The 15,564-nt window shown below is 44.3% G+C and overlaps 1 protein-coding gene across 2 annotated transcripts in view; it reads left to right on the top strand.

The window, feature by feature from the left end:
* ddhd1a (DDHD domain containing 1a) overlaps positions 1-10,426 on the top strand; it is a 28,390-nt gene extending 17,964 nt beyond the window's left edge. For both annotated transcript variants that reach the window (XM_056295960.1, XM_056295959.1), the window contains 9 exons: positions 3,031-3,140; positions 3,691-3,797; positions 3,914-4,176; positions 4,555-4,630; positions 5,705-5,854; positions 6,223-6,287; positions 6,426-6,598; positions 9,563-9,763; positions 9,895-10,426. In XM_056295960.1, coding sequence (XP_056151935.1) covers positions 3,031-3,140; positions 3,691-3,797; positions 3,914-4,176; positions 4,555-4,630; positions 5,705-5,854; positions 6,223-6,287; positions 6,426-6,598; positions 9,563-9,763; positions 9,895-10,082 — 1,333 coding nt within the window. In that variant the 3' untranslated portion in view covers positions 10,083-10,426. The remainder of the gene's footprint in view (positions 1-3,030; positions 3,141-3,690; positions 3,798-3,913; positions 4,177-4,554; positions 4,631-5,704; positions 5,855-6,222; positions 6,288-6,425; positions 6,599-9,562; positions 9,764-9,894) is intronic.
* Positions 10,427-15,564: the final 5,138 nt, after the last annotated feature.

The raw sequence follows: 15,564 nt of genomic DNA, 5'->3' as shown, positions 1-15,564 counted from the left end.
CTAATATTGCATTCTCAGCATGTGCAAAAAAGACACAATACCGCCTTGTCCCTATCTGGATTGGATTACTGAGACAAATGCCAAACTGTTTGGCTGACTTTGTACCTTTCATTGTTCCAGAACTATGCTGTTATTGAAGTATTTTGCTGTTTAGATCTAAAAGAATCCTGTTTGGCCGATTCTTGATTATTGCCCTTTTCCCATCGTGGGTCTTTAGTGGTGGATGTAGAATTACAATAGAAAAAATCAGCATAACCCACCCATGTGTTAACAGTCTGTGAATGTTAAATATTTATTTTCAAGCAATAACAATGGCTTTCCTGATAAACCGTCCGCAGCTCCTACCTGATACCCTTTGCAAATTTAAATGACTACGATGTTCAAACACAAGTGATATTTTACAGCATGACTGGGTGAATCAAAGGTGCCAAAGTGCAACATAGATTTCAGCTGGTCACTGCTCCACCTGCAGCTTATTGTCTTTTCTCTCTCTCTCTCTCTCTCTCTCTCTCTCTCTCTCTCTCTCTCTCTCTCTCTCTCTCTCTCTCTCTCTCTCTCTCTCGTTCCATTCTCTTGAAAGGTTAACCTTTTGTTATGAACTGTAGAGGTAGGGGGTAATTGACTTGTTTGCTTTGAGTCCACTAGCTTCTAGTGGGGGAGAGTTAAAATAACAGGACAAAACACACGAGAGATACATGCTGTAACTCCAGCAACTCAACAAAGCAAGCTAAATATGCCTGCTTGTCCAAGCAGTAACATTGTAAGAGTTAAATAGTGCAGCTCTCACAAGTACAAGACATAAAAATCAACACTGGTCTCTACCATTGCTGCAAGATGTAGTCATGCATATGTGTCAGTGCATCCAGTTGGCTGTCTAAATGGCACAGCTGTGCTGGCCTTGGTCCATGGACGCCATAGGCAGTTGTACAGAACATACCGAGCCCTGTGTGTCACTGTGTTACAAAGTTACTAATGGCACCTTGCTCTGCCAGGGGCTTAGGCCAGCTAAGCAGGTAAAGTAGACCAAGTCAGGCCGCCGAATTGACTCTTAAGCCTCACTACTAGCTGCTTGTGGATTACTGTCTATAGGCCTTCCTTGGCTCTAAAAAGGAAAGATCAGCCGGCCATGTCTAGCCAGCGCTGTGCTTTGCCTCCCACCCTTCTGTTTTTCTTTATTTCTGTTGAACTCTCTGACCCATATGACAAAGCTCCTCACTCATCTCCATTGTCTTATATCTGAAGCACTTCCGTGGTTGCACTGCGTCCATTCTCAGCCTTTCCCTGTTACTCTCTTTTCACCCTCTTGTACTTGGCTTTTCCATCTCTGACTTTGTAGCTGTCCTCTCTGCATCACCCCTCACCTTGCAAGTGTTGTCATAAGAGCGGAGACTGCCTCCTCTATACAGCCTGGATAGAGCAGAGTGCTCCAGGGCAGCTTCTAATATGATACTCTTCAAGTTGTCATTTGGGGTTTTTAAGACTGTGTAATGGCACTGTTTGCCTGTTAGCCTCATGCTAGCCATTAATTGCCTAGAATATGTTATTGAAGAACGCTCCGGTTACCACCAGCCTGTTTTGTTGATGTGACTTTCTTGTGTTTGCATTCCAGTCATTGTTTAACTGAGCTAGTCAATGCTTGGATACTTACTTGTCAATTAATGCTTACTTAAATCGTAGGAAAGACTCATGGGCGCAGTGCATAAAGCTGCACTCTGCTCTCAGAGTGTTAAAGTCCTGCTGCAGGCCTACTAGCTTGCAGATAGCCTATCGGAGACTGTGATTGGTGTCCCAGTCAAAGACCATTTCACCTGGCGTCCGGGTAGCGTAGCGGTCTATTCTGTTGCCTATCAACACGGGGATCACTGGTTCGAATCCCCATGTTACCTCCAGCTTGGTCAGATGTCCCTACAGACACAATTGGCCGTGTCTGCAGTTGGGAAGCTGAATTTGAGTATGTGTCCTGATTGCTGCACTAGCGCCTCCTCTGGTCGGTCGGGGCGCCTGTTCGGGGGGGGGGGACTGGGGGGTGTAGCATGATTCACCCACGCGCTACATCCCCCTGGTGAAATTCCTCACTGTCAGGTAAAAAGAAGCGGCTGGCGACTCCACATGTATCGGAGGAGGCATGTGGTAGTCTGCAGCCCTCCCCGGATCAGCAGAGGAGGTGAAGCAGCGACCGGGACGGCTTAGAGTGGGGTAATTGGCCAAGTACAATTGAGGAGAAAAAGCCACAAAAAAAAAACAAAATACCATTTTACCTAAAAGCTACTCTCACCGTCCACTGGGCCCTGTCAACAGCGCCACTCTGTCTATCTCTCTCTTTATTTCTAATGTATCTTACAGATCCTGTAGCCCAGTATTGCCCCAGACCTTCACTCCGATAGTTCCAAAGTTGTTTAAATTTTCTCATTTATTTCATCTGCATAGTCCATCTTAAGCTCTATTTTCCCTGCTGGCGTTCTCGTCTTAGAAAGCGTTTACATTTCCATAGATAAAACTTGCAGACTCCATGCTGTGTTGATAGAATAAGTGAATTATGAAAAGGTGATTCTCTCTTCCTGATGGTCATTAAGACTTGGGTGGATAACCAAACCAAACACAACGACCTGCGCCAGGATGAAAGTAAAGGGGATAATAGACACGCACTCAGGACCAAACAACACAACGCTACTCCCCAGAGAGCCAACACATTTCATAAACCAATGATGACACCGTGGAGATGGGGGTTAGCTTCATTGTTGTGAGACAACAAGATGAGTGCAGCAGGTGTCACATTTGATAAACATTGAAAGCACCTCATCTCCCTCACCTAGGTTGTCCATCAGGACACCCAAAAAAATAAATAAAAAGATCTGTTGGATCTTGTTAGATCTGTGTGTTGCCTTCAACACACAGATCTAACACATTTTTCTATTTAGCCTATCCAGAATGACATTGTTTGTTTGTCCTTCCAATGACAATGAATTAGATGGTAAATAAACTGATTTGAAAAGAAGTATAAATGTCATTTTTCTGTGTTAATATATTCAGGCTGAGGGAGGCTGTAAGGAAGATGGAGGAAAAGCACTTTTCAGAGCACAATGATGAACATGTCGAGTTCCTTCCTGTGGAATGGCGCTCCAAACTTGCACTGGATGGAGGTTTGTTTGTGTGTGTGTGACACAGATATCAGTAACTTTTGCAGGACACCATGTAATTTACCCATGATGTGTGTCCTGTGTTACAGTGTCTATAATAGACCAGTTCTCAGTCCTTCCTGTGTCTCATTCTTTCCTATTCTACAATGGCTGAGTCAGTAGAGCTGTTACCATTCATTGTAGTGTCTCTGAGGTAACACCGGCAGGTTTCTGGCTCTGCAGGCAAAACATCAGCTCTTTTCCAAGAATTCCATAGCCTGTGTTAAACACACTCATTCATCTAGATCTGCAATTCGATAAGCATAAAGTGGATTATTACAAGAAAAAAATGAAAACACATATGCATACTAATGCCCTTTTTGTAAGTACCCGTGACAAAATAAAAGTTTAAAAATATTCAACTTCATTTGGCCAAATCTAAAAGAAATTGAAATGTCACCACTAGTCCTCTTAGGACCTTTTGGAACATCTAAAGTAAGTTGAATTCCATAAATGAATTGGTGCAAGATAATGTGACACTCAGATTTACGAGTATTATGCAATTTTTCCATAGATACGGTAGATTCAATCACCCCGGACAAAGTGCGGGGACTGAGAGACCTTCTCAACAGCAGTGCCATGGATATCATGTACTACACTAGTCCACTTTACCGGGATGAGGTGAGATACACACAAACACACTTGGAGAATGTGTTTCCACGTGAACCATATTCAAAGCTGTTTGTCTTAGATTTCAGAAACCATCTTGCCTCCCTTGCCTCTTCTTATCTATCTAGATTACTAAGGGCCTAACGCAGGAGTTGAACCGGCTCTACTCACTCTTCTGCTCCCGGAACCCCGAGTTTGAGGAAAAGGGGGGCAAGGTGTCCATTGTGTCCCACTCCCTCGGCTGTGTCATCACATTTGACATCATGACGGGTTGGGACCCGGTGCGCTTCTGTCTGCAAGAGCACCATGCCATGGAAGAGGAGCTGGACCTGCGCTGGATTTCCTATGAGGAGAGGAATTTGCTGAAGCAGCTACAGATTACAAAGAACCGGTAGGGGTTAAGTTGGTGTACATCATCTGCTCTCAACCCAAATTCTGGGTCCCTCCAACAAAAGACGGGTCGGCACGAAGTAAGAACGCACTTTGGCACACAGGAAAATCCAAGCAGTTTGATGTCAGGGAAAACAACCCGAAAAAACTCTGTATCATTATAGTCCCCAGTTTGGTGACTCTTGCTGTAATGTAAAAGGAATTCATAATCAGAGCTGAGTTGCCGGGGCCCTGAGGGGGAACTAGTGGACCAAGGTTTTCGTCTGTATCGCTTGGGTTGCGTACATTAAGATAAAGGCTACAGTTTATCAGTGTTTGGATCGATCATGTATTTACACTCTGCTTCTTTCTTTCTCTTGCTCTCTCCATCTGTCAATAGGTTACGAGAACTAGAAGATCAGCTCCAGGGTCTGGAAGCCTCAAGACCCTCATCACCCCCGGCCCTCAAGTTCAAGGTAAAGTGCAGTCAGTCAAATGGAAACAGTTACATCACCAATATGTTGGATTCTGCCGGCTTTAAAAAAGCAATTGCAGTGCCTTTTTTCTTTCTTTTTTTTGGGATCCCTCCCCCCTTCTTTTTTTTTCTTCCCAATTGCATCCAGCCAATCACCCAATTCTTCCAAGCCGTCCCGGTCGCTGCTCCACCTCCTCTGCCAATCCGGGGAGGGCTGCAGACTACCACGTGCCTCCTTCGATACATGTGGAGTCATCTGCTGCTTCTTTTCACCTGACAGTGAGGAGTTTCACCAGGGGGACGTAGCACGTGGGAGGCCCCCAGTTCTCCCTCCCCCCGAACAGGTGCCCCAACCGACCAGAGGAGGCACTAGTGCAGCGACCAGGACACATACCCACATCCAGTTTCCCACCTGCAGACACAGCCAGTTGTGTCTGTAGGGACACCCGACCAAGCCGGAGGTAACACGGGGATTCGAACCGGCAATCCTTGTGTTGGCAGGCAATGGAATAGACCGCTACGCTACCCAGACACCCCTTTGCAGTGCATATTTACCAGTTTGAGTTTTACTGATTTAGACAAAGATGTAGTTTTAGCCTTTGGAAAATAACGTTTGAATGATTTTGAATTTCCCAGCTACTCCCATGTAAAGGTGTTTTTCCTCTTAAATCGTGATTTCTATCGTCCAGCAATTAAATGACGATACCAAATCAAAGTAAGCAAGACAAAACAAATTCAAATAGAAGGGTAGCAGATGCACAGCACATTTACCTACCTCTGCTGCAGTCGTTGCATAGTTTGCTGAGGACAACGAGTTCAAACCAAGTCTTTTGGGAGTCAAGCGTCAAACAACCAAAAATAAATCTCCTGGCTGTACTTCTGTGTTTTTGAATGCAGAAATCTAGGGAGTGGGCTTCTTTGTACTGATAAGTACCATTCAGCAATCCCTGCTGATATAGCCTGGTCATATGCTTCAGGAGAGTCAAAATATGATACATAACTCCTTTTAAGGGGGTCAGGTTTTTGATTTTGAATATGGACATTTATGTCATCGTTGTGCTTGTCCATCTCTCAGGTTGAGAACTTCTTCTGTATGGGTTCTCCACTGGCAGTGTTCCTGGCGCTGAGAGGGATCCGCCCTGGGACCAGCTGCCACCAGGACCACATCCTGCCCACCTCCATCTGTAGCAGGCTCTTCAACGTGTTCCACCCTACAGATCCTGTGGTCAGTCTCCTTGGTTTACCAAGCCCAAGCAGTGTGCTGTCAGATCGAGTTCGGGTTATCACAGCAGGTCTTTTCTTTTTCTCTGCTGACTTGCCCAACACACATTTAGGGTGTGCTCTACATAGGAGGGATTTCATTATTTTTCCTTGGGCGTTTCATTTTCCACTTTGCCAAACTAAACCAAACCTTTAGAACACACATGCTAACAATACTACTTTTATGGATTCATCCACCGGTGAAAATGATCACGACCACTTCAGTAAATTAAAAAACTGAAATATGTGCTATGACCATTAACAGTGTGTGCACGTTACCGAGTTTTGGCACTTTTTCCTTGGGCTTTATTCATGTTATACGGTACTCTTTAGGCCTACAGACTGGAGCCCCTCATCCTCAAACATTACAGCAACATTGCACCTGTTCAGATACACTGGTAAGAACCTTTTTTTTTTTCATTATTAAGTGACATTGCATCCATGCATCGTGACATTACCACAATGTATATTTCTTTTCCTGTTGACATAAAGCAGGGAACTGAGATGAAAGACATTGTTTGCATCTCCCCAAATAGGTGCAGCGCCATCAACTCCACGCCGTACGATGAGATCCGGCCTACATTCCTGAACCCAGTGAAAGACCCGGCATCTGACAGTGAGAGCATTCCCAGCCCCAGTACCTCCCCTGTCCTTCCCCGCAGACACTACGGAGAGTCTATCACCAGCCTGGGCAAAGCCAGCATACTGGGTAAAGGCACTATAATAATGATCATTTTATTTATAGAGCACTTTTCAAGCAATAAGCACAAAGTGCTTTCCAGGGCAAGGAAATTCAAAACATAGGCAACATTAGAGAACAATTGCAAGAGGTATTTAATGAAACATATGCATATACATACACATATGTACACAATTTAAATCATAAGCAACAATCAGGGGCAATTGAAAGAGGTAAATAATGATACATATGCATATACATACATACACATAAATATACATGCATATACACACACACACACACACACAATAAAAACTTCCTTTGAGGGTCCACGGTGGTGTAGCGGTCTAAGCATCGGCTTTGTGTCGATGCAGTTGCCCACTGGGGATCGGGGTTCGCGCCCTGGTCTCGTTAGATCTGACTATGGCCGGACTCGATGAAGCAGCAATAATTGGCAACGCTGTCTTCGGGAGGGGGGTGGAGTCGGCTTGTGTTCGTCACATGAATGCCTCTCTGTGTGTGTCGGAAAAAGCAGTGGTTCGGCCTGGATTTGCCTTGTCACGAAAGTGGCGAGGCGTCTCCTTCAAGACTGCCGGCTAGAGAGATGCAGTTGGCGAACGCATGCAGTACGAGGATGGGTGTTTGAATTAAAAAAAGGATCGATTGGCCACTAAATTGGGAGAAAAAAAGGGAAAATCAGAAATAATTCTAAAAAAAAAAACTTCCCTTGTTGTTTTTGTTATTAGCAAGATAAGATTATTGAATATGGTTGTAAAACTGATCCTACATAATCGTGTTCTGTACCAGAGCAGGAGATCTGTAACTTCGCTGGATGAAACCAAGATTAAGTTGTTTTTTTGTCTGTGTTCATTTGTCAGAGATGAGGATAGACTGGGTGAAAATGAAATGTCTGTGGCAATGCACACAGGGCCAAGCTTTTCTTTCCTTTAACCTTGTGTTATCCTTTCACAAGGGCCCTTTTCTTCTCAGCTCAACCTTATCAAAAGAAAAAGAAAACTCTGACCACAGTATCTATTGATGTTCTCTGACTAATCTGATTAACTATGGACAATAGCGGATTTAGACAGTATGAGATCCAGAGCTCAGGCTGAAAGAATAACATCTCACTAAGACGATAGCCATTGCTTGGCAGGAAAAAGCTGTACTCTCCGTGTTGATTTGTACATGTATCTTTTCATCTGTCTTGTTGTTCAAATGTACAGTTTAAGGTTGGGTTGACAAAGCATGTGGTTCTCACAGGTACAGGTACCCAAGCCTGCTAGCTCTGAATATTAGTATCTTAAATGAGATCCATTGAATTTTTGCTCAGCTACAGCACTGTGTCATGACAAGCTTTCAGACATTTCATACAGTTCATGCCAGTATTATATATGCAGGCAGTGGTTTGATTTTTGGCAGTGTAGGGCAACTACGCCATCATGTGGCGAGATTAAATAATGACGACCCTTGCAGCAGGGTGTTTGTCTCATATACACTCACCGGCCACTTTATTAGGCACACCTGTCCAACTGCTCGTTAACGCAAATTTCTAATCAGCCAATCACATGGCAGCAACTCAATGCATTTAGGCATGTAGACATGGTCAGGACGATCTGCTGCAGTTCAAACCAAGCATCAGAATGGGGAAGAAAGGTGATTTAAGTGACTTTGAACGTGGCATGGTTGTTGGTGCCAGACGGGCTGGTCTGAGTATTTCAGAAACTGCTGATCTACTGGGATTTTCACGCACAACCATCTCTAGGGTTTACAGAGAATGGTCCGAAAAAGAGAAAATATCCAGTGAGCGGCAGTTCTGTGGGCGAAAATGCCTCGTTGATGCCAGAGGTCAGAGGAGAATGGCCAGACTGGTTCGAGCTGATAGAAAGGCAACAGTAACTCAAATAACCACTCATTACAACCGAGGTATGCAGAAGAGCATCTCTGAACGCACAACACGTCGAACCTTGAGGCCGATGGGCTACAGCAGCAGAAGACCACACCGGGTACCACTCCTGTCAGCTAAGAACAGGAAACTGAGGCTACAATTCGCACAGGCTCACCAAAATTGGACAATAGAAGATTGGAAAAACGTTGCCTGGTCTGATGAGTCTCGATTTCTGCTGCGACATTCGGATGGTAGGGTCAGAATTTGGCGTCAACAACATGAAAACATGGATCCATCCTGCCTTGTATCAACGGTTCAGGCTGGTGGTGGTGGTGTAATGGTGTGGGGGATATTTTCTTGGCACACTTTGGGCCCCATAGTACCAATTGAGCATCGTGTCAACGCCACAGCCTACCTGAGTATTGTTGCTGACCATGTCCATCCCTTTATGACCACAGTGTTCCCATCTTCTGATGGCTACTTCCAGCAGGATAACACGCCATGTCATAAAGCTCGAATCATCTCAGACTGGTTTCTTGAACATGACAATGAGTTCACTGTACTCAAATGGCCTCCACAGTCACCAGATCTCAATCCAATAGAGCACCTTTGGGACGGGGTGGACCGGGAGATTCGCATCATGGATGTGCAGCCGACAAATCTGCAGCAACTGCGTGATGCTATCATGTCAATATGGACCAAACTCTCTGAGGAATGTTTCCAGTACCTTGTTGAATCTATGCCACGAAGGATTAAGGCAGTTCTGAAGGCAAAAGGGGGTCCAACCCGGTACTAGCAAGGTGTACCTAATAAAGTGGCCAGTGAGTGTATATATATATATATAAAAGGCAGCATGGTGGCGCAGTGGTTAGCACTGTCACCTCACAGCAAGAAGGTCCTGGGTTTGAACCCAAAACCAACTGTCTCATAAAGCCCGAACTGTCTCATAAAGAATGTACTTGAATCACTGGATTATATATATTATATTATATTATAATTATTATATATTTCATATATATATATAAATAATTATAACACTAACCACGCTCTCTTCATTTCCTTCTAAACCACAACCTACCCTCCTTTCTTCTATCTTTCCCTCATTTTAGGAGCGGCTAGCATAGGGAAAGGCATCGGCGGCATCCTTTTCTCTCGTTTCTCTCGCTCCAACAGCCAGCCCTCCTCAGTGTCTGCAGGAGTGGAGGGAGTGGCTGCCACTGAAGGGGAGGAGCAGAAGAGGACAGATAGCCAGTCAGCATATGGCCTCTCCACCATGACCCAGTCAGCCTCCAGCATCACTGACACATCACGTTAGTTCACTTGCCCTGAATATGACACTAGATATTATCCAAACAAGGCGATTACACCAAATGGTTCATGTCTGTTTTGCCCTGTACATCACTGCTTTATCATTTGTCCGACATCTGTCTCTGTTTTCTAGTTGAGCTGGAGCGACGCATCGACTTCGAGCTCCGAGAAGGTCTGGTGGAGAGCCGGTACTGGTCGGCGGTGACCTCGCACACAGGTTACTGGTGTTCACATGATGTGGCCCTCTTCCTGTTGACCTTCATATACAAGCAGATAGAAACGCTCCCTGAAACATCAGAAGAAAACCTGGACCCGGATTGAGATGGGGCGCTCTTTGAAACACCCTTCACACTCATTTGCATCTATTTCCCCATCTTTCTATCTCTTATTGCAACCTTTAATTCGTAATTAAATCATAAATTGCAAATTCTGCTTAATCATACTGACTACTACTCTCCAACAAACACACGCACACAAACTTTTATCTCATATTCTATTATTGACACACACATGCTCACCCTAAGGGTGACAATTTTGCTTCAGAAACCCCTAAGGAGGTGAACCCTATGCCACTGAGGCCAGATGCCCCACATGGCATACTCCCATGGAACATGGGCAATAACACTGGTCGGTGACGCTGGCCCAACTCGTTTAGAAGACTGGTACACTGAAATCAACATTTTTTTTTTCTTCTTTGCAAACTCTGGAATCCAGTTTATTCAGTTTCTACCAGCTGCCCACTAATGTGTCACAGCCATACTTTTGTCCAGCCCAAAACTCTCTCTCTCGCTCCCCTGTCCAACAGACTAGTTGGAGCCTCGTCACGTATGAGCCGAGACCTCATTAATCCTCAGTAATTTTGTCCTCTCCGTCACTGTTCTCTCCATAATCTGTCTTCTGACATGATTATGTGTATACCGACTGAGTAATAATGGTTTTACTGAGAAAACAAGAACATCCACCACCATATCTCAGTAAACTAAATGTCAAAGAGCAATCTCAATGCAGCCTTTCAGATAGGGTAAAACAATGTTATTTATGTAAAATTTTAATATATTTCTCTACGGAAAATATGTATATTGCATATATTTTTCCTTGAATGTGGGAACTCTAAAGAAAGAGACAACTAACAAAAGCTATTTTTATTTTTTATTTCTCAAAAATGCCGCAGGACTGTTGAGTTAATAGCAACAGCTAACAGGTAACATCTTTTAACCATCTGATGAAACTGAGGAAAAAAGAGCCCACCAATTCAGTTTTTTTTCTCTCTCTCGAAGATTCAGCAGATCTTTTGTACTCAGCAGAGTTCATTTCATTGTGAGAAAGGTTCTTCTGGAAATGGGATATTTTGTGTCAATAGGAGAGACTCAGTGTCTCCGAGAAAAATGACAGCTTGACATATGCAACAGTGCGCTCTAAGTGTAACATCCGGAGTGGCTAATGACTACCAGCCACATATTCATTATCCATTATCCAAACCGCTTATCCTAACTCAGGGTCGCGGGGATGCTGGAGCCTATCCCAGCAGTCACAGCAAGAAGGTCCTGGGTTCGAGCCCCTTGGGGTTGTCCCGAGTTGTCCTCTGTGTTGAGTTTGCATGTTCTCCCTGTGTCTGCGTGGGTTTCCTCCGAGTGCTCCGGTTTCCTCCCACAGTCCAAAGAGATGCAGGTCAGGTGAATCGGCCATACAAAATTGTCCCTAGGGGTGAATGTGTGTGTGTACGTGTGTGTGTGTGTTGGCCCTGTGATGAACTGGCAGCCTGTCCAGGGTGTCTCCCTGCCTGCCGCCCAATGACTGCTGGGATAGGCTTATATTTATTGTGTCAATTTTGTTTTTCCTTTTGAGCCTTGACCATTTAAAAAGCCTTCCTCTCCTGCAGTGGCATTGGGAAATCTTTAAGGCCTTGGGGGTTTTGCAGGCCACTATGTAAGTGTTGGTGATTTTTATTTTAATTTCTACACAGCATTTTAAGAGCGCAAACAAAAATACAGATATTTCCAGATGGCAGGTCTAAGAAGTTCCTGATGTACTGAGTGTTGAGCCATAATCCTCTAGTCAACTGGACGAGGCATTTAAGACTTTTTAAAGCATTGGAGAGACCTTTCTACCTGAATGTGTTTACATTGATACTCGCATGAAATCAATAATGACTTTTTCCAATAAGAGAAGTCCTTTTTCAGAAGTTTTTAACCCATTTTGGATGTAAGCTTGTATCTCATTTGGGGAAATGGGATTCAAACTAACAGCCAAATATCTCTTGCAATAATGGGTCTAGATCTCAATGCAACCAGTCCTCAGTTATGGAAAACTCTGCCACGACTGAAGCTAATTTACACAAAGAAGTGATTAAGATGTTTTGGTGCTTATTTCTCCTTTTTGGTTCAATATGTGATCGGGGTGTGTTCTATACGTAATTTGACAGCAAACACTGTGCACCTTACCACTTGTGTCAATGTTAACCATGTGCAAGATTATCTGTTTGACCCATGTTTGTTTCACGGCAATTGAAGTGATTGGATAGATGTGGGACTGCCCAGTTCTTAGAGACTACTTTTTGAATTGGCACCATGAACATTTGGGGGGGAAAAAATCACGTTTTGTCTGTTTTGTTTTCTGATGGCTGATATACTGATGAGTGATCCTGCCTTAGAATTAAGTCAGCACATACTGTGTAAAGGGCATTTCATGAGGTATAATGGGTCCTAGGCTAAGATTCACCCTTATGGGCATCAGGGTGGCGTGACGGTCTATTCCATTGCCTACCAACAAGGGGATCGCTGGTTCGAATCCCGTGTTACCTCCGGCTTGGTCGGGCGTCCCTACAGACACAATTGACCGTGTCTGTGGATGGGAAGCCGGGTGTGGGTATGTGTCCTGGTCGCTGCACTAGCGCCTCCTGTGATCGGTCGGGGCGTCTGTTCAGGGGGGAGGGGGAACTGGGGGGAATAACGTGATCCTCCTGCTACATCCCCCTGGTGAAACTCCTCACTGTCAGGTGGAAAAAAAAAGCGGCTGGCGACTGACTCCACATGTAGTGGAGGAAGTCTGCAGCCCTCCCTGGATCGGCAGAGGGGGTGGAGCAGCGACCGGGGCAGCTCAGAAGAGTGGGGTAAATTAGCCGGATATAATTTGGGGAGAAAAGGGGGTTGTGTGTGTGTGTATGTGTGTATGTATGTATGTATGTATGTATGTATGTATATATATATATAAATATATATATATATATATATATATATATATATATATATATATATATATATATATATTCACTCTTATGAGAAGACATCCAGGAATGATATCGCCAGTTGTGTGATTTGTTAACTCATTATAAGGTCAGCCACATTGTATGTTTCATGCTGTGGTGTTGATGGGAAACTGACGTCAGAACAGGTGGACAGAGAGTGCCAACACACATCGAAGTCTTTTTTTATTTTTAAGTTCTTCGCTAGATTTAAAACACTCAAGACTGCCTGGGGGTTTTCATTGAAATGTTTTACGCTATGACTGTGATGGATGAAGAAAAACAACTAATCTCATGTTAATCTTTAAGTTACATTATGTCTGACTTGATTATTGTCGGTGTCAAACTTTGTTTGTGTCCTACATGTCTATGAATTAGCATAATTTAAGCTGCTGCTTGAATGCTTCACACAATCAAGGGCTACACACTGGTCCATTACTGATTTTAAATTCATTGAATTTCGTTGTTTCATTGCGCGCGCGCGTGAGAGAGAGAGAGACGAGTGTCTGACCTCGTTTTTAAAAGCAGTGGTTTCCAATCTGGTCCTCCAGAACTGAAAAGTACCGCTGATTTTGTAATCTGTGAGGTAGTTAATTACATTCATCTGTTGTTCCTGGAACAACGGGTCACTGTAATTAACTACTTGGCAGAATGGAAAACCAACACAGTGGTGGTCCCCCATGACCAGTTTGAAAACCAACAAGGACTAGCCAAATGACTAGTCAAAGAGGAAGTGAAATAAGTGATTTGGAATTATTTTTTTTAATGGTGATATGGTTGACCTTGCACATACTCATCAGCATTGATTTGCACATTAACACATGAATGGATCTTTGTTGCTTCTGTGTTAATTTTGCTGATTGCGTGTTACAAAGCACCGACAGTTAAGATGGCGTTGATTGTAATCCTACTTTTGGATAGACTTTGTTACACAGAGAGGGCATCACAGCAAAAAAAAAAAAAACCGTCCCCAGCACGTCCCCTAAAGGTCTTCTCCGAACGTCCGATAAATGTCATTGTGTAGGACGTTATCGGGACGTTAATTGGACGTTTGGGGAAAGTCCTCTAGACCTTCCCATGACGTCCGGGGGACGTTATTGCGCGACGTTCAGGAAAGTCCTGAGTACTACAGGGACGTTAGGGGAAAAGTCCTCTAGACGTTACAGCACCGTCCCGGGGACGTTATCGCGGGACGTCCCTGTAGCGTCCCACGTTCCAATGACATTACAGGGACGTTAGAGGAAAGTCCTCTAGACATTCCCATGACGTCCGGGGGACGTTATTGTGCGACGTTCAGGGACGTCCCAAGTACTACAGGGATGTTAGGGGAAAGTCCTCTAGACGTCCCGGGGACGTTATTGCGGGACGTCCGTGTAACGTCCCGAGGACATTACAGGAACGTTAGGGGAAAGCCCTCTGGACGTCCCGGGAAAGTTATTGTGCGTCCCGGGGACATTACAGGGACGTTAGGGGAAAATCCTCCAGACGTCACGGGGATGTTATTGCGAGACGTTCAAAGAACGTCCCAGAATAACTTCCCCGTGACGTAATGAAAACCCTACACATTGGCATTTACTGGACGTTCGGAGAGGACCTTTAGGGGACATGCTGGAGACGTTCTTTTGTTTGCTGGGATGTCACTGACTTTGGGGGAATATACACCATAGACTTGTAATCTCGACACCGCATCCTTTCAATGGGACAATATAGAGTTCCACTCTTGCCTCTGCATGTTAAAATGACACTGGGTTGCTATGGACACAGCTTATAAACTAAATATGGGTGTCGTTAGTCCACTGCAACAACCAATACGTTTGTCCGAATTTGAAATATGGCCGCGCGATTCCTAAATTTGTCGTAAATTTACATGTCTCCCATCCGCACAAGCCCGATGTGACTCCATTTTCTGAATGAATCACGGTACGCCAATGATATTTTTGTCCCCTCCATCTCAACTTGCTAACTATTTAGCAGCTCCTCACAGAGCTGGAAACTTGTGAGGGGAACACTACGTGAGGGTTTAGTCATATCTACGACACAGGTTTGTGCGGTTGAGAAATGTGATGGTTGTATTTTCTCCGGGTAGTGTCACTTATCAAACTCCAGCCATACGTCTGCGGTTACACATCGTCAGAGTTAGCCATTCAAGTAAAGAGTGACATAGTGACACGGAGAGGTATTAACACGTTATCAAGTGCTGTCTGCGGTCTAACTTGTGTCCGGTAGTCGGTATCCCTCTGAATGTTTATGGGGTTATAACACGCAAGGGCCTGTGTTTGTTTGACGTCACTCCCCGCTGGGTCGGAGGTCCTGGGAAGAAACGCACATGTTACAACTTTGTGATGGAAAACAAAGTAAAACCGTTCACTTGTTTCAGGGGATGACTGACTGTTACTTTAACTTTGAAAGGATGTTTTAAGTGGTTTGTCTGTATAGAGCTGGTCAATGCCTGTAATGGATTAAAACTGCCATTAGCAGCACTGTATTTATTTCCTTTTATTAAAACACTTATATTTTGGGGAGAAACGATGACTGTACTTTTTCCTTGTGGAAATATATTTT

This window comes from Lampris incognitus, chromosome 16 (assembly GCF_029633865.1).
Source record: "Lampris incognitus isolate fLamInc1 chromosome 16, fLamInc1.hap2, whole genome shotgun sequence".
Taxonomy (NCBI): domain Eukaryota; kingdom Metazoa; phylum Chordata; class Actinopteri; order Lampriformes; family Lampridae; genus Lampris; species Lampris incognitus.
This window is presented reverse-complemented; position numbering and strand designations above follow the sequence as displayed.